The 17,391-nt window shown below is 52.4% G+C and overlaps 5 protein-coding genes across 5 annotated transcripts; all 5 read right to left on the reverse strand.

Annotated features, from left to right (window-relative positions):
* Positions 1 to 769: 769 nt before the first annotated feature.
* BO83DRAFT_311197 (uncharacterized protein) lies at positions 770 to 1,855 on the reverse strand (the record flags this gene model as incomplete). The annotated part of the gene is made up of 1 exon (XM_025527465.1): positions 770 to 1,855. One exon carries the CDS (start codon positions 1,853 to 1,855, stop codon positions 770 to 772), a length of 1,086 nt encoding a protein of 361 aa, XP_025388767.1.
* A 2,720-nt stretch (positions 1,856 to 4,575) lies between these two features.
* On the reverse strand, positions 4,576 to 6,201 carry BO83DRAFT_377718 (CaiB/BaiF CoA transferase family protein). The gene is made up of 2 exons (XM_025531069.1): positions 6,066 to 6,201; positions 4,576 to 6,001 (listed from the first exon to the last, which is right to left on the reverse strand). The coding sequence occupies exons 1-2, from the start codon at positions 6,118 to 6,120 to the stop codon at positions 4,917 to 4,919; spliced, it is 1,140 nt and encodes a 379-aa protein (XP_025388768.1). The 5' UTR covers positions 6,121 to 6,201; the 3' UTR covers positions 4,576 to 4,916.
* A 630-nt stretch (positions 6,202 to 6,831) lies between these two features.
* On the reverse strand, positions 6,832 to 8,174 carry BO83DRAFT_377719 (uncharacterized protein). The gene is made up of 3 exons (XM_025531070.1): positions 7,356 to 8,174; positions 7,176 to 7,261; positions 6,832 to 7,111 (listed from the first exon to the last, which is right to left on the reverse strand). The coding sequence occupies exons 1-3, from the start codon at positions 7,906 to 7,908 to the stop codon at positions 6,920 to 6,922; spliced, it is 831 nt and encodes a 276-aa protein (XP_025388769.1). The 5' UTR covers positions 7,909 to 8,174; the 3' UTR covers positions 6,832 to 6,919.
* Positions 8,175 to 9,345: 1,171 nt separating this feature from the next.
* On the reverse strand, positions 9,346 to 13,670 carry chiA1 (class III chitinase ChiA1; the record flags this gene model as incomplete). The annotated part of the gene is made up of 3 exons (XM_025535980.1): positions 13,452 to 13,670; positions 12,952 to 13,390; positions 9,346 to 12,890 (listed from the first exon to the last, which is right to left on the reverse strand). Exons 1-3 carry the CDS (start codon positions 13,551 to 13,553, stop codon positions 9,346 to 9,348), a joined length of 4,086 nt encoding a protein of 1,361 aa, XP_025388770.1. The 5' UTR covers positions 13,554 to 13,670.
* Positions 13,671 to 16,108: 2,438 nt separating this feature from the next.
* Positions 16,109 to 17,378, reverse strand: BO83DRAFT_416552 (lipase). Its single transcript, XM_025534706.1, has 2 exons — positions 16,814 to 17,378; positions 16,109 to 16,741 (listed from the first exon to the last, which is right to left on the reverse strand). Exons 1-2 carry the CDS (start codon positions 17,218 to 17,220, stop codon positions 16,129 to 16,131), a joined length of 1,020 nt encoding a protein of 339 aa, XP_025388771.1. The 5' UTR covers positions 17,221 to 17,378; the 3' UTR covers positions 16,109 to 16,128.
* Between the last annotated feature and the right edge of the window lie 13 nt (positions 17,379 to 17,391).

Consider the following 17,391-nt stretch of genomic DNA (forward strand, 5'->3'; position numbering starts at 1 on the left):
GACAGGCAACAATCGAGGCGGAGATTCCAGGCGTGGGAGAGGGAATCTTGGCGTCTGGTGAGCCTGCCAGGTTGCCCGAAACGCGTTGTTAATTGATGTTCGCGACTGGGATTTCGCGTCCCGCACGTGTAGTGGATTATGTAAGGACCCCCCTAGTTCACGACCACTAGATTTCTTAGCCCACCTTCATTCATCTATCTATATCGCTGGAGCTTTGCATGCAGAGTTCTTGTCTGTTAGATATTGAATTTGGGTCTATTCGATGGTTGTACTGAGAGTGAAGCTACTGGTCCATTGGTTCACTATGCGCTGACTCCGCCTAAGTCCGTGCAACCTTACAACAGCTCTCCTTAATACCGTCTACTTCGCTATTGCGATCAATGTGGTGATATGTACAATAGTATTATTATTACTTTGCTCATAAATCCATCGGACGCCAACTTGGTGCAAGGGGTGCGAGTTCAAGTAGCACGCAACCCTTACAGCACAGCAAAAAGCGCCAATAACATGCGGTGAGGGGAATAGAACAAGTTCAAGTCAATCAGTTGAGGGGCATCTTGCCATCGTGAAGCAAATCAAGGCTGGAGGGCATAGCAGGATCATTGCACCAGACATGGGATCCAAGCCCGAGTTTGCAGGACGAGAGTTCAGGAAAAGAAAGGAAAGAGGCGTAGAGCTCGAATTCGACACGGACTGCATAGTCGATGCAGCGCCAAATATCAAAAGTGTATGTGAAAGGAATAAGCCCAGTAATCAACAAGCTGCATCTCTAATCACTCAAATCGGGGTTCGCCACGAAAAGCCGGACATTGGTCATGGACGTCGTTCGATCATCTACACTGCCTCGGCGCCGCAGTTCATCCGCCTTCTTCGCCTTGTCGATCGCCGCAGAAGCTGCACTTGGTGCGGCCATGTCACTCACGGTGCCAAAGTACTCTTCGTGCTCACTACCGAAACTGTTTGTAGTAGCAGCATCATCCTTAATGGAGGCGTGGTCCTGCTCGGCTTCGTGACTTTCCGCTGGTGGGTGCTCGGAGACATCAGGGAGGTCGGTCTTCTCATTAGGAGGCGTACTGGTGCTCCCCATCGTGCTCTGCGGAGTACGTTGGTAGCCACTGGGATAGCGAGAATTGCTACCCAGAGAACTGCGACCGCTACCGGTCCGGCGATAAGGGAAGCCTCGGTCACTGTGTGCATCCTCATCTGCATCACCGACCTCGTTCGCACTGAGCCGAACCGGGACAGTAGCGCCGACGAGTGTCGAGGGGGAGAAATCAGTGGTCCCCTTGCCGCCGTGCTTGTTCTTGCCGCTTCCAAGGGTACCCGTGCGCCCGGCGCCTGCGCCGTGGACTTCCAGGTACGCCCGCTTCTTATCGACCAGCTTCTGCGCCCGTATCCGAGGATCCTCGGGCTGTGCCCGGTCACACCATACTGTTGCCTTTTGTCTCCGCATCAGAGCCACATAACCCAGCTGAGCATGGGCGGAGCGGGACGAAGTGCTGCGGCGAATATCTGTCTGTGGGTTACCGCCGTAGTTAACATTGCCGGTGGAGGTCGTAGATGTGGTCGCACTCGATAACCGCCTGGAAGGGGGGTAATTGGGAGGACCGGTCATCGTATGATGTGGTGAGGGTCCCGCAGAGTATGCCTGCTGCTGTTGTGCCATGTAGGGTAACACATGGGAGGAGGAGGTTCGCCGGCGGTTGTGCGCAAGGGAGGCGGCCGATGGATGGGGAGAAAGCTGCTGGTGGTGAGGCCCGTCATAGGCCTGGTAAGGAAAGCCGGAATGCATTCCGGCAACTGGTTTGCGAGCCGGCGGCGGCTGATGATGCATTGGGAGTCGATAGTCGGTCATGCTGGGCTGTTGTAGCTGCACACCAGCCATCTAGGCAGAGCTCGATCGGTAAACGAGGGGGGAGACGAGGAACTGTGGTGACGGTTCCCACTGCGGGTGGTGGCGGAGATTGCAGGGGTAGCCACAGAGATAGATGAAACAAGATTGAGGTGAAGCGTCGACCAGTGATCTCCGCGATTTCTGGACAAAAAGGGAAAGTCGTAGATCGTGTGGGAGAGTGGTTTTTGAGGATCAATGAGCGGCCAGCGGCTGGGTTGTCGTACCGGACAGGCAACCGAATCCGAGGCGCGAAGAAAGGGAGAGGGACCGACCCAGCTGATACAATGGGAATGTGGTATCGGCGCTAGAATAGAAACGGCCTCTACCAAGAGGTTGCAAGCGCTTCAGAAGAGGCGGGCGCTTGAGTTGTTAGGGAGAGAGAGAGAGAGAAAAGAGGGGAGTGAATAAGATGACGCTGGCAGTGGTAGTGTTGGAGTAGCGGTGCTGAGAGAGTGCAAGACGCAGCAGACAAACAGACTCGCTCAGTCACTCATGCACACGAGGGCTGGCAGTTGGCGGGTACCCAATATTACCAAGTCACACCTGCAGGGGACATTGATAGAGCCGTGACCCGGGCACTACTTGAAGACCGACGCTTAACAGAAGGTACTAAGGAAGTAGTAGTAGCAGCAGCAGCAGCAGCAGCAGCAGCAGCAGTAGTAGTAGGAGACAGTGCTGACGCCCGGAATCCAACCACACAAGTCACTCACACACAGTCACTTTTCAGTGTCTCCGTCTTGTGATAAGAGTTATCTCTGACAGTAATTGATCACAAGGCGATCGAGGCAGACCAGGTAAATAAAGCAATGAAAAAGAGGGAAGAGAAAGAGAGGCGGGGTTGAAAGGACTGGAGACGAGCGAAATGAAGGGAAAATGAACGAACGGTTGAACAACGGACTTTGGAGGCGATCGATCGGGAAAAGAAGATGGGAGAAAAGAAAGAGGAGCGTGAACTTTGGTTCTGAAAAACCCAGTTGTGACCGTCAGACGGGGTGGTACCGAATACGACCCTCCGGTACAAGGTACCATTGATACCGCCCCTTACGGAACCCCAGGCAAACAATGGAAAGCACCTGCACAGCCACAGATGCACCAGGGATGGATGGGCCCTGTAGACAAGGAAATGCAGGCAATCGACCCAGAGAGCTACGAATCTATCCTAAAGGGAGCTTGGGAAGCTTCCCTTTCTCCTTTTGATTTGCGCTGTCTATCTCCCGATGTCTCAAAAGTAACACCCTGTTAGCGCGCGATAAGCTGTAAGACAACGATCGTCAGGAGACATCATCTTACTGCGCCACACCACGCACGTGGGCCAGGAAGGTATCATTGATACATAGACGATACCGGCCAGTGATACCGCACTAGGCAATCGCGGGAGATACCGTCGGTCAATGATACGGTACCTTACTACCACAAGGAACCGGATTGTACCAAAACCAGACAGCAGCAAATTAATGACGTCTATTACCCCACTGCTGAAACATCCGGAAGGCCGGCAGCACTGCAATTCTTTCTGATGATTTGGGGCTGAGGAGATGGGGAAGGACAAGATAGAGGAATTGTTTCACTGAGGTAGTCAGTGCATTGACGTATAACGGGCGCAGGAAGGCAAACCGAAGACGGTCAGAGGGGATCGGAGTGACCGGTTAGGCCGAGAGGTAGGGAGACGAGAGAGGGAGATAGAGAAGGGGGGTAGGTAGGTAGTAACTCTACACTACAGTTGGTTGCATTCGATCAAGGTACTTACAAAGTACTACTAGTTACTACCGGGGAGACTCGTAAGCACAGGAAGTACTTCTTCTTCTACAGTTGGTACAGTTGGTAAAAGTGGGTATTATTCCCAGGTATTCAAGCAGTCTTTGTTCATAAAAGAGAGATTTTCTTGCTCACAAATTACCGCAGCCGGATACATCTCCAGGCAACCCTTTACTAGTATTGCATAAAAAGTACTACTTTGTACTCTTGTGAACCAGGGATGGAGACAGGGTGGAACCTCCCATACCGGGAAGAGGGGGGGAGGTACTCTGCTAGCAACAAAGTAGATACTTTAGTGACTTTACTGAAGTGGTACCTTTCCAAAACGGAGACGAGTTCCGCGGCGTAACCGAAGGGGGGGAAGGAAAAAGAAAGAGAAAGTGACGTGACGATGACTGCGAGAAAAGTTGCAACTTTCGCACTTGCACGAGACTAAACTAGTCCCGACTAGTCCGAACTGTTACGGCCCCCCCGCAATCCTAACTAGAAGGAAAAGGAAAGAAAGGAAAAAAATATGTTACATCCGGGCGCTGGCTGTAACGCTCATTCCCCAACCGGGATCCATTGTTCAGCTAGCCATCGTCGTCGCTGTCTCTCTCCCTCCCTCGTGCTGGCATGGCATGCAATTTCTCTCGGCTCTTCTCCGTTGCTTATGCCAATCGCAGCGAGAATGGAGACCACGCTGTCATGCACATTAGTCGCTATGCACGTTGGATCAGATCAACTGCTTGTCGCTACGGAATGCCCGGTGGCCTTTGCCTAATCTTACTAACAACACAACAACAGTATACCGAATCCGGCTCGGGTGGCTCTGGTGCTTGTGCATCGCATCGTTGGCAAATTAGCAATTTACCCAAGGTGCAGACGGGATGAGCCTCCACTCATCGCTGGTCCTCGTCCTCGTCCGTGGTTCAACTGAAACAAAGCCATTATTATCGCTAGGGTTGAAATTCAATATGACTGGACATTCTTAGTATTGACTTGTGTCAAACCAAGTGCCACTGTCGGGATCTACCGTTGATCAATATCCCCAAACATAGCTATCTACTCGTCAATGACACCATGGTGGATATGTTAAGGTTCAAATGTTGTGCGGTTGACCCTCGTTGGCTACTTGCTTATTCGCCAGTTCGTCAAGCTGCTCAGCCTTACGCCACTCTCCAAGCCTCATCGACCCAGGGCCTGATCAAACTCAACGGGCATTTTTGGAACATGGCCTCGTATCGCGTCGAACACCGTTGCGCGAAATACAGTACCACCGTTGCTATCAGAGCTTCGCTTTGCCGTCTGGTAGCTTCACTAGCGCTCCATCGCGCCTGACATCATAATCGCGGCCTTTCTTCCACCCCAGCCATGTTTTGAGTGTCTCTTCGCCCCCAGTGCCAGGTATCAGGCCACCCCCGGTCCAGCCTCCATCGTCGGCCGGAATCGGGAGCCCGGGAGTTTCCACTAGATGGACGACGGGCCGTTGCTCATAGCCACTTTCCTCGAGCTCATCTTGTTCCAACACAGGTGTGGCGCAGGCATCTGTACCATCGAATACGGCCTCCCACTCCGCCCGAGTCTTTTCTTTGAACCGCTTAGCGAAGGCAGCCCGCAGCGCAGGCCAGTTGTCCTTGTTATCCCGCGGCGGAAGCTCTTCGGGGTTCAATTCGAGCCCCTTCAACAGAGCATCGTAAAACTGCGGCTCCAACGCACCCACTGCGAAATACTTTCCCTTGTCCTTGGTTTCGTATGTGTCGTAAAACGGGCTGCCTCCGTCCAGCGTATTCTGACCGCGAGGCGCATCCCAGAAGGGCGTTTGTCTGCCCAACCGTGGCATTGCAGCCAAATACGCAGAGCCGTCAACCATGTTTGCCTCGACGACCTGGCCGCGTCCGGTGTGCGTGCGCGAGATCAATGCCAACAGAATCCCCAAGAAGCATGTGGCACCTCCACCAGCAAAATCACCCAGGAGGTTGAGTGGTGGGTAAGGGCGTTCTCCCGACCGACCTATCATAGACAGTACCCCCGCCACAGCAATGTAGTTGATGTCGTGACCCGCCATATCCTTGTATTTGCCATCGCGACGGAAACCCGTCAAACGAGCCACAATCAATCGGGGGTTATGTTTCAGAAGCACCTCCGACGGTGACAAGCCCAGTCGCTCCAGGACGCCAGGACGATACGGATCAATCAGGACATCGGCGTCCTTGAGGACGGAGAGGAGCACTCGATGGGAGTCCGGGTCTCGGAGGTCAATGGTAGCGGACGTTTTCCTGCGAGTCAACTGGTCGGCGCTCTTAGCTTTTGGTCGGTCGATTCGCAATACGGAGGCTCCATAGTCTGCAAGTAGTAGTCCGGTGAAGGGGCCTGTGTAGACGTCATGTCAGTATGCGGAGAGACGTCTCCGAGGAAGGGGGTATGGCAGACAAACCGGGGGCTAGGCCAGCCAGCTCGACCACACGGAGTCCATCGAGAGGAGCGGGCATTTTGTATACCGAATTGAATAACTCAGATATGTACTGACAAGTATAACAGTGTTGAGACAGGTTGTAGCACTGCCAGCAGCGCGATGGTTGATACTTGGATTGCTGGGTGATCCGGACAGCGGCTTTGCTTCTCCGCAGCCGAGGTCCGGGGCACGTGCGGGGGAACTTCAAACCAGCACAGCTGGACTTTCTCCAGCATTTCCGGAAAGCTTGTGGAAGCTTGTGTAATTGATATGGATTCACACGGTGGCTTCTCGCTCAGCATAGATTCTCTTGGTATAGACATAAGACGCATGCATTTCGTGATCTTTAATGCTGTGTGTGTGGGTGAGACCTTGTTCCGTTCTTAATATCGTTGGATAATTCAACTAGATCCGATTTCTTTTCAATCACAACTTGATTGGTCTTCAAGAGGATAGTACCTATCGAACCAAGGAGATTAGTATATTCTAGCATCTACCGATGCCAGGAAGCTGAACTGTATCCTTAATGTAATAGATGAGATGCAAAGAGATATGCAGAGCAATTGTTCATCATAAGTTTACCCGAAGTATATGATCTCTAAGCTTCGCTGCGTTGCGTAGCACATGCTAACTGTTTCTTTTCTTTGAGCCTTTCTGGGATAACTGTTGAAATAGCATTTCTCTAGTACCTCGAAAGATGTTTCCAGCTCTCTACACCAGATACAATTCCATCAGATGCAACATCGGGCAACTCTGTAATCAACTCAATTGACCAAAAATAAATGCTCATAACCCAACAAATAGAACCACACTAATATGATGAAAAATCATCCAATCTACCAACTATCCTCACGACCCTCATACTTGCCCTCATCATATGCATTCTCCATATTATCACCGAACTGCTCCACAGCTCCGACCTTCTCGCCGGCCCATCCGGCCACATCCTCAGGGATTTCCTCGACATCATCAACGGCGTTGTCCCATTTGCGCTCGATGCGATCGGGGATCTCTTCAACTTCACCGACCTATTACAATCATCAATATCAGTAAAGAGCATAATAGAAAGTCACAGGTACTAAATGAACTAACCTTCTCACCCGTCCATCTAGCCGCATCCTCAGGGAAGTCCTCCACATCTTCCTTAATATCCTCCTTGTCTTCCTCCCATTTATCATCTGAACCAATCACAACATTAGCCACATCCATCCATCCATCCACACCTACCCATTGAGTACTTCGTAAGAAAAGATAGAAGGGACAAAAACTCACGAATCATCTCTCCCCCAACAACCGCCGCTCCACCAAGCAACACTCCGGCACCAACACCCAGCGCCATATTGCGTCGACTGTGGTCAGGACGCTGTTGCTGCTGTTCATTGTAGTATCCACCTTCCTGACGGGACTCGTAGCCACCACCATATCCTCCCTCCTGGCGTCCATAGCCCTCACCACCGCCGTAGCCACCACCATAACCGCCGCCGTATCCGCCCTCCTGGCGTCCATAACCCTCACCACCGCCGTAGCCACCACCATAGCCGCTGCTGCCGCCGTATCCTCCTTCTTGACGACCGTAGGATTCTTGACGGCCGTAGCCCTCACCACCGCCGTAGCCGCCACCGCCATAGGACTCCTGACGGCCGTATGACTCTTGACGGCCGTAGGACTCGCCGCCGTAACCACCACCACTGCCGTAGGATTCCTGACGGCCGTAGGATTCGCTCTGGTAGGATTGTTGCTGTTGTTGGGAAGAGGAGCCGCCGCCGCCGCCACCACCGAATTTCTTTTCGATGACTTCTTCGGCCATGTTCTTGAGGAAGTCCATTTTGGGTGGATTTTTTTCTTTCTGTGTGGGAGGAAAAGGGGAAGGTAGTAGAGTAGAGTAGGATAAAAGTAAAGTGGGATGGGTAGTATATGTTAAAGTAGTAAGTAAAGTAATCAAAAGAAGAGAAGAAACAGAAGTAGGAAAGAAAACTGGAAGGCCAACAAAACTACTTATATAGTCTTACTACTGTAATAATAAATAATCACGACCCCCAAAAATTATAGATAAAGTGGGGTCCGATCGATAGGAGATATACACACAAAGATAGATGATAGTTAGTTAATACTAGAGATAGTCTACTAAACTTACTTAATATGGCATGAATTGTGGCTGTTCACTAGGTGGGCAATTCAGGAGAATTGCCTACTTTGTACTAGTACTAGAAAAGTAAGACAAAAAGAGGGGCAGGGTCCTCTCATTGTTCTCCATCAATCTCGGCTGCTTCAATTTTAGCCAATCAGCCCAGTCCACCCATAACTACTCTCACTCACCAGGACCATTTTCACTTCCTGTTCAGGGGGGGAAGGGAAGGGAAAAGAGGGGCGGGCCAAGAAATGATTGATTGACTGGTTTGAGTATGTGACTGACTTGATCATCCCATGCTAATTTACCCCAGTGGTGGTGGTGGCTATGCTCCCGGTGATCGATTGTGGCTTGGTCACTCACTAACTCACTCACTCCGTGCATCATCAATCATGGCGGTGTTTTTGTTTTTCTGATATGCATGGATTAATTTTAGTGCGGTATGGTATTACAGTAAGTAGTATGTATTGTATTACTAGCTATGAACTGGAATACAAAACTACTCAACATCTTGCGATTAATACGCAGAGGAAACAATCCTCTTGCGCTGCTCATCATTTCCTTCATCAGCTTAGCCGCTCCGGGGGCCGAAGTTCTCCTTAGCCTATCGTTGTGCCATGCGGTGGTCGATGACCTTGGGGTGGGGGCCAGGCCATGGCCACACACACCATCTTTCTCTAGGTCAGATGGGCATCAGGCATCAATCGACCGTGTCTAGACACGGTCACAACGACTTGTCTTCCACTCAAAAAAACCAAAGAGAAAGTTTGAAACCACGGCTGAAACTCCAGGGTCTCGAGATCCATCGTACAACGCATCACTCCCCCTCCATATCACGCCTTGGCACATCCGGATCGTCCCGTCTTGGCTGATCTTGGCTGCCTGGGGCATTACTGGGATTCCTTATGTTTGATTTCTTGTGGATTCGAAAGAATGGCATTTTGTTTGTGGCAAAGTAATATACTGGTCGTAAAGAGTGCAGCTAGATCGCTGGTAGAATGAAAGTTAAATCACATGACAGAGGGTAAGGTAATAGTATCATCCTGAGATTAAGCATTACATCCCAAGCACTTGGTTCAAGTGGCTTGTGGGTTCTCATGGCGAAGGTATTTCGTAAGCTAGGAAGCACGTCGTCTAGATGGCTGCCAAGAGGAACAGCGCAAACGCTGACACTGCACCTGCACCGTGTTGCAGTTGTGACACCCGTGAAGCCGCGCCGGTGAATACGGGCGACACGCCGGCGGCCGTGCCGCTGGGAGCCACAGGCACTCGGGATCCGCTCTGGGATGGCTGGATATGGAAGGTCGATGAGGCACGGACGCTGCCGGTTCCAAGAATTACCGGCTGGCTGGTTGACGATTGGCTCGGGGCCACAATGACCGTCGCAGTCGTGGTGGGGGCTGTTGACGCGGGGGCTGTAGGGGCTGTAGGGGCACTTTGGCCGGGCGAGCTCTCTCCGGTAGACTGACTGCCGGAAGGATTGGCAGTCAAAGCATCGACACCTGTGGCAGCGCTGACGGGAACCGTGACCGTGACTGTGGTAGGTGTAGGGCCACAATCGGTACAGACACTGACCGTAGTGGTCCAGTCTTCAGGAGAGTTCGGTGCGCTGGTCGAGGACGCCAGCCCTGATGGCCGATTGGTGGCCGGCAAAGTAAGAGTGACAGTAGTCGGTGTGGGAGCGCAGTGAGTGCATACGGTCACAGTCGTCGTCCAGCCCTCAGGGACGCTGGGACTAGTGGTCTGCGCTGGAGCGCCGGGAGGGTTGGTGACGGTGGCTGTGGCAGACGCCGTTGCAGGACAGTAGGTAGTGGTATAAGTCGTGGTGATCGTGGTGAACCCTTCGGGGCAGATGTCAATGTAAGAAGTCACAATGACCGTGGTAGTGATGGTGGGCTCCGACTCCGAGCCACTGGACGTGACCGAAGGTACCACCGGGGCAGATGTGATGCTGGAAGTAATCGGAGCGAGTCCACTGCCGTTGCCAGTCGGTACACCAGTTGGAACGGTAGTTGCGCCGTCTGTTTGTCTTGAAATGCTGGCCAAGGGAGTCGAGTACGACGAGGAAAAGGTGCTGGCGTGATCAGTAGTCTTGGTGCTGTCCTGAGCACCCGAGCCATTTGCAGCGGCACCGGAGGTTGAGGTGCTGGCTGCTCCCGAGCTGCCTGAAGAAACGGAAGTTGTTTTCGCTCCAGTCTGGCCTGATGTTGAGCTAGCAGACTCGGTGCTCGATGTTATTTCACTACCAGACGAGGACGAGCTGTCAGAAGGCACCGATGAGATGGTGGTAACAACGGAGCTGGTGGAGCTTGACGCATGAGGGGCGCCGGATGGGGTCACCGATGTAATCACCGATCCCGAGGAAGTAGACTCCACGGAAGTGGCAGAAGCACGTGTTGAAGCATCTGTGCTCGACGTGTTCACAGAGCTTGACACGGTGGGACTGCCCGATCCACTTGACGAAGTAGTAACAGACACGGTTGTTGTTCCCGAAACCGATGCGATGGGCGTGCTAGAGGGAAAACCCGACAAGCTTGACCTGGTCGACACTTCAGGGACCACACTGGACGAGGAACCCACGCTGAATCCTACAGCAGAACTTGAAGAGACCGGCTCGGCAGAGCTGACAGGTGAGCTTGACAGCAACGGTGTGCTAGAAGGATGTGACAGGGTAGATGATGGAACCCCGGTCCCAGCAGAAGCGCTGGAAGAGGGCAATGACCCAGAAGAACTGGTGAAACTCGCAACAACCGTGGAGGATGGCTTGGAAATGATAGGGACACTGGATGACTTTCCTGGGGCAACAGATGAAGTTGAACGGACAGGCGTGCTTGAAGGAGTGAGGGAAATGGCTGGACTGCTTGGCACCACAGGATTGCTGGAGGTGTGAGTGCTCGAAAGAGCCGGTGAGCTGGAATGAAGCAGAGTGCTCGACCTTACAATGGAGCTCGAAGGAATGGGAGAGCTCGATGCAACGGCAGAACTGGCAGCTGAGCTTGGAATGATGGGGGTGCTTGATGCAGACGGGCTGCTTGACATGGCAGGAGTGCTCGATGCCACAGGAGAACTCGAGACAGCAGGGATGCTTGATACTGCTGGGGTGCTTGACACAACAGGAGAGCTAGATACTCCCGGAGTGCTAGACGCAACAGGAGAGCTGGATGCAATAGCAGAGCTAGAGACAACGGGAGTGCTGGATGCCACATGGGTGCTGACCGCCGGAGTACTGGAAACGATGGCAGAGCTAGATGCTACTGGCTTGCTAGACGCAATAGCAGAGCTGGACGCAATAGCAGAGCTGGACGCAATAGCAGAGCTGGACGCAATAGCAGAGCTGGACGCAATAGCAGAGCTGGACGCAATAGCAGAGCTGGACGCAATAGCAGAGCTGGACGCAATAGCAGAGCTGGACGCAATAGCAGAGCTGGACGCAATAGCAGAGCTGGACGCAATAGCAGAGCTGGACGCAATAGCAGAGCTGGACGCAATAGTGGATCCAGATGCAGTAGGAGAGCTAGAGACAGCGGGGGCACTGGATGCCACAGGGGTGCTGGAAAGGATAGCAGAGCTAGATGCTGTCGGTTTGCTTGACACAATAGGAGAGCTGGAAGCGACAACAGAGCTGGAAGCGACAACAGAGCTGGAAGCGACAACAGAGCTGGAAGCGACAACAGAGCTGGAAGCGACAACAGAGCTGGAAGCGACAACAGAGCTGGAAGCGACAACAGAGCTGGAAGCGACAACAGAGCTGGAGGCGACAACAGAGCTGGAGGCCCCAGGAGTGTTAGATGTAACAGCAGAGCTGGAGGGAACAGCAGGGCTAGAGGCAACCGGGGAGCTAGGGACAATCAGGGAGCTGGAAGCACCAGCGGCACTGGTGGTCACGGGCGCGCTGCTTGCCACAGGAGTGCTGGAGGCAATAGCAGTGCTGGACGGAATTGAAGAGCTAGACGCCACAGGGCTTGATGCGATAGGGCTACTTGACGCAGAGACGCTGCTTGACACCACAAGAGTACTGGAAGACTCGGTTGTACTCGAAACCGTGGGAGTGGAAACAGCAGAGCTTGACGGAACTGGACTGCTTGACGAAGTCGAGGTGGATGAAGCAGGAGCGCTTGACGCAACAGGGGTACTCGACGCCGCAGGTGTGCTTGAAGCGATAGCACTGCTAGACGAAGGGCTGGGAACCGGTGGCGAAGGATCAACTGCAACCAGGATGTCTTTCATTAAGTCGGCAAATGTGAGCCCATTGAACGTATTCTCATCCGAAGCCGTTGCTTCCCAAAGCATGATACCTCCAAACGTGTCCGGGTAGAGGTTCATATACACATTCACCAGAGGGTAGACTTCCTCCGGGGTCAGATAGTATCCAGTTCCTGCTGCAGCGGGACCGGCAGGCAATCCCACATAGAGCTTTGCGTCCGGGTTGGCTCCACGCTTGATGACATCCACCCAGCCGTCAAAGTTGAAGCCGGTGCTGACACCATTGATAGAGTCACTAGCGGCACAGCCAGCAGTGTTATAGAATTGCACCCAAACGAAGTCAAAGGGGGATTGGGCAATCGCATCACTGAGTTGAGGGTCGGGTATCGGGCATTGGGGGGCACCAGAGATGTAAAAGGTACGTTCCGGGACCAAAGCGAAGAGCTCTCTGAACCGATTGACCATAGTCGCATATCCTGCTCACGATTAGCGGTGGTGCATATTTACCAACACGAGTTCACGGACAGAAAGGCATACCAAAACCGCCGTTGTGCTCAATGTCGAAATCGAAACCATCGACAACAACATCACCAAAAGGACGAGGGCCATCATTCGACACCCATTCCTCCGTCTGCGGACCGAAGGCACCCCAGAGGAAATCGGCGAATTGAACAGCAGAGGCATCTGACAGAATCTGCTGGTTATCCGGGGAGGCACCACCCAGGGACAGGAAAACCTTCTTTCCTGCTTCCTGGCAGATGGGAATATCTTCTGCAATTTGGTGACAACCAGAAAGAAGCTCCGTTGAGACGCCGTCAACTTCATATGTTAGGCCATCACACTGATTGCCGAAGTTACTACCCGGCCACCCGGCAGGTCCCTGGTCCGGGAAAGTATTGATGAAGCCAAGGTTGATGATATCCAACGAAGTTTCCTGGCAGAAGTGGCTCAATCTTTGTTGACCATATCCTTGACCCTGTAGACAGATAAGTACAAGTCAGTATGGTTAGGTGGGCGCTCGAGTGGTCGGAACATACGTAGTAGACGGCAACGTTGGACTTTGCCTGGGCATCGAAAGCAGACACATAAGGAGTGAGACCGGCTACCGCCGCAGCGATGGTGAGAGGCTTAAACACCATGTCGAAGGAGTGGCAACTGGCAGGCGTAAGGAAGCCGCAAGCCAGTAAGGAGACCTTGGTGGTTCAACGAAAGGACGCAGACAAATGTCTGCTACTAAGGAGTGTCTCCGCGAGCGAACGTCGAAAAATGAGGCACTGATAAGAGAACCAGTGGGCAAGGAGGGTATATAACATGATGGGAGACAGGCGTTTTGGGGGGTCAGCGAATCCCATTGCATCTTCCTAGTCATTAGCTCCAATATCCCAAGTACAAAGTTCATCCAACGAGCACAACCGAAATTATCATGCGGATGATATGGCTTGGCAAGTGCAACCGGACAATCAAGCGATGGAGAAAGAATTCCATTCTTGTGCTAGCAGCAGGGAATATTGAAGCTAACGAGGCGCTTGATACGGGAGCACCAGGGGTCACCGGCCAGAAGAGGGCGTGACTGGATCCGGAGGATGGAAGATAAGAGGGCCGACATTACGCTCAAGGCAACAGCAGGCATCCGAGCACCCTGATTGAGTAAATGCCTGGTGTAGAGCCGCATCAGGGTCCGACTATTGTGGTTAGTCTCGGTAGAAATGGACAACAAGAGAGCAAATGCGATATACACTACTCACAACGTTTAGGCTCTGGCGGTGCTTGAATTTTAGCCTAAGTGGAGAAAGAGAAAGTAGTGCTTCATAGTCGAATGTAGCCTCGATAAAAGGTGGATATCAAATGAGCAGAAATCAATTTTCTGGACGGATAGAGGCCGGAAGATGAGAGATGGATGGAGATAGCGAGGTGGGAATGGATGGCTTCCATGGACCTGGAGGCCTGCCTGGAGGAAAGCTAGTCTAGTCCTGGACCCTGCGGTGGGCGTGATCCTGGTATTGCGGTGACAATACCGTGTCCGTGTTATGCTTTATTCCCAGTTAGGGTTAGTGTCCATGTGGAAGTAGCTTGATTGGGACTAGCTAGGGGTCTCTGGTGGAACGCTGGTGGTCAGGAACACCAATCAAAGAGCCGGGATATAGAGCTTGACAGGCCACTGGTCAGGCTGGGAAACGTCCGGGCTAAACTTTGGGCTCCAATGTCTTACCTTCGCCTCTCGCCTTCTGATTGTTGTGATGGCGAGAAATGAAAAGTCAAATCATTAGACCGGACCCACGGAACGGCTCTTCTCCGTTGCTTAAGGGTCTCGGAGTTGACCGGATCATCCGATCGACAATCAGGAACTATTACTGTACAGAGTTGTGCAACTGCCAGTCGCTTGTTTTATGTTATGGGCGGATGTTCAATTCAGAAGCAGGAATAGTTGAGCCCGAATGAAAAATGAGAAATCTGACATGACAATATTCTGAAGGAACGCCACCGACGAATATCCTCCTTAGCCGACAGTCCATTGGTCTTTTTTCTCCTGGTCCAAATAATCACACCTTGACTAGATACTTTCTTAGTCGACCCATCCACCAGCCAGATACCCCACTAGGCCTCAAGCGGACTTCGACCGACCACGGACCTTCCTGGCTACATGGACCAGTGTACCTGTTCGTACAGAGGGGAACCACTGGGGGTAAGGGATTGGTGATTAGTAGCTTCCACTATAACCAGGCGTTAAGCGACGTCGGAGTCATGCATCGGAAAACCGGAAATTGCACCTTTGATACTGCTCCTCTGAAGGGATTAGCGTGCTGCAATCTGGTGAGGAGTGGAAATGAACGGTCACAGAGCCTTATGGCCAGTCCCAGCAATTCCCCGTTGTCTCTCAAAATCCATTGGTCGGTGGATACCACACCTATAAGGCACATAGGCACAGAGTACGGTCTGAGGCATTTATCCGTACCAAAAGTCTCACAGGGCTGGGATTGCTACTTTCATTCCGTTTGTGTCTCTCCACGTCTATGATCTCATTCTCTCAGAGAGGCTCGTTTGTACGACAGGTCAAGCATATGATGTTTTACTGGCTGGGACTATAGTCGCGTACTACGCCGGGGAACAGTATGAAACCCCCGAGGATGACAAAACTAAAAGCTTGCAGGAACCTTTGTGCAATGGCATCGGCCTAGCTTGGCCAGAGACACGGTGGCCTGCCATAAGAATCCGTGTTTCACCGACAATTAACTCCTGCTGGGGAAGACGTGAAAGCCATATATGAACTAGCTACGGTTAGAGGCTGCGAGAACCTGCATGCTGACAGAGGAGAACCAAGTACACAGAAGAAGGAACAGGTACACAACTACAATGCTGAAGCTAGGATGGCAATCTACCCAAGAAGGGGTTGACGATCCATGTCTGCAGGGTAGCTAGGTTACACCTGCAGCAAAGGGTGCCACGTTACACGCCATCAGCTGCATGTGTCGCAAAGGGACAGCGTGGGACAGAGACCGCAGTATATTTCCGTGAGCTTTGGTTCATGATCCGATACGCATTCCAATGGACCTGGTCGAGGATAGCTCACTGCGCTATACTTACCCTAAGATATAGTGGCTACTAGTACGTTCCTGCCACCCTCCTTATGAAATGGCCAAGAGTTCGACATGTGGACAGTCATAGCATATGAGCATACTGATTAGTTCTATTTCAGGGTACCCCTGTTGCTTCTCCCTAAGACTTCGTCCAAAATACCTCCGTCAGTAGATCGCACATCAAAGTAATAGACCGTTTCCCCTCCTTCAACACAGCGTCCATAGCCAAGAATGGATGAGGCATGCCCTTCATAACCTGCAAATCCACCTGAACGCCAGCCTGCTTCAACTTTTCGGAATACTGTTCTCCCTCCGTTCGCAGCACATCCAGCTCACCCACCATGACTAAAGCCCGAGGCAGGGCAGACCAATCGCCCGTCCAGAACAAGGGGCTCGCCTCAGGGTTGTCCCAATCCTTTTGATTCGGCAGATAGTGGTTCCGATACCAGAGCATCTTTGCTGCGGGAAGGGCCGGTGTATGCTCGTACTCCTTATAGGCACGGTTCGTTTCCACGCTGGCCGTGTTATCCGTCACCGGTACGGAGAGCAGCTGTGCCTTGAAGTGAACAGGGGGCGACAGTGTCAGGGCTTTCTGGGTGATAATGCAAGCCAGGTTTCCACCCGCTGATGATCCACCGGTCGCGATCTTGCTGATATCGATGGGAAGCTGAGAGGGTCCTTGGGAAGTCAACCAGAGGAGAGCCTCCCAGCAGTCATGGACGGCAGCGGGCCAGGGATGTTCAGGTGCGAGACTTTTGAAGAATGTTTTATTAGTCTTTTCATTCTGCTCAATCGCACACATATACTCTCGGGATAATGCTTACCGGTAATCCACCGTCACCACGACACAGCGACCCCTCACACAGAGATTCGAGCAGACCGGATTCTCCGTGTCAATATTCCCCAGTACCCATCCACCGCCATGGAAATACAGCATGACCGGCCATCCGGATGCCGGGGCAGCGCCTTCTGGCACAAACACACGCACAGGAACTTCTGGGCCCTGTGTGACGCGACGTGGAAGACGAAGGTCAATGGTCTGCCCAACAGGCAGAACAGGACCCCCGCCTGGGATCAGGACACCGCTCGATCGCGAGGCCGCAACAGGCTGCAGATGGACCTGCTGCTGTTTCATCACATACTGGTTGTAGAATGCGACATATTCGGGATCGAGTTTGTCCTGCACGGAAGGGTGGAGGGGGTATGGAGGTTGAGGATTGGTAAGGGACATGATGGAAGTGGTAAGTCACTGATCGATTGATTTCGCTCTTTACGGATTGAAGGTGTCTGTTGTGTTCGAAGAAGGAAAGAAAAGGAATTGGTAACTCTATCCTATCTATCTGACTATCAATGCCAGCCTCCGTGTTGTATTCCTCGGTTACATCGCGGTCAGTGTCCGAGC

Source organism: Aspergillus eucalypticola (assembly GCF_003184535.1).
Source record: "Aspergillus eucalypticola CBS 122712 chromosome Unknown BO83scaffold_10, whole genome shotgun sequence".
NCBI lineage: Eukaryota > Fungi > Ascomycota > Eurotiomycetes > Eurotiales > Aspergillaceae > Aspergillus > Aspergillus eucalypticola.

Bases quoted from the DNA above. Each gene is read 5' to 3' on its own strand.
- BO83DRAFT_377718 (XM_025531069.1), bottom strand. From the start codon at position 6,120: ATGCCCGCTCCTCTCGATGGACTCCGTGTGGTCGAGCTGGCTGGCCTA. The intron at 6,002-6,065 runs GTTTGTCTGCCA...ACGTCTACACAG, and splicing joins GCTGGCTGGCCTAGCCCCCG to GCCCCTTCACCGGACTACTA.
- BO83DRAFT_377719 (XM_025531070.1), bottom strand. From the start codon at position 7,908: ATGGACTTCCTCAAGAACATGGCCGAAGAAGTCATCGAAAAGAAATTC. The intron at 7,262-7,355 runs GTGAGTTTTTGT...TGATTGGTTCAG, and splicing joins TGTTGGGGGAGAGATGATTC to ATGATAAATGGGAGGAAGAC. The intron at 7,112-7,175 runs GTTAGTTCATTT...TGATTGTAATAG, and splicing joins CTAGATGGACGGGTGAGAAG to GTCGGTGAAGTTGAAGAGAT.
- BO83DRAFT_416552 (XM_025534706.1), bottom strand. From the start codon at position 17,220: ATGTCCCTTACCAATCCTCAACCTCCATACCCCCTCCACCCTTCCGTG. The intron at 16,742-16,813 runs GTAAGCATTATC...ATTCTTCAAAAG, and splicing joins GTGGTGACGGTGGATTACCG to TCTCGCACCTGAACATCCCT.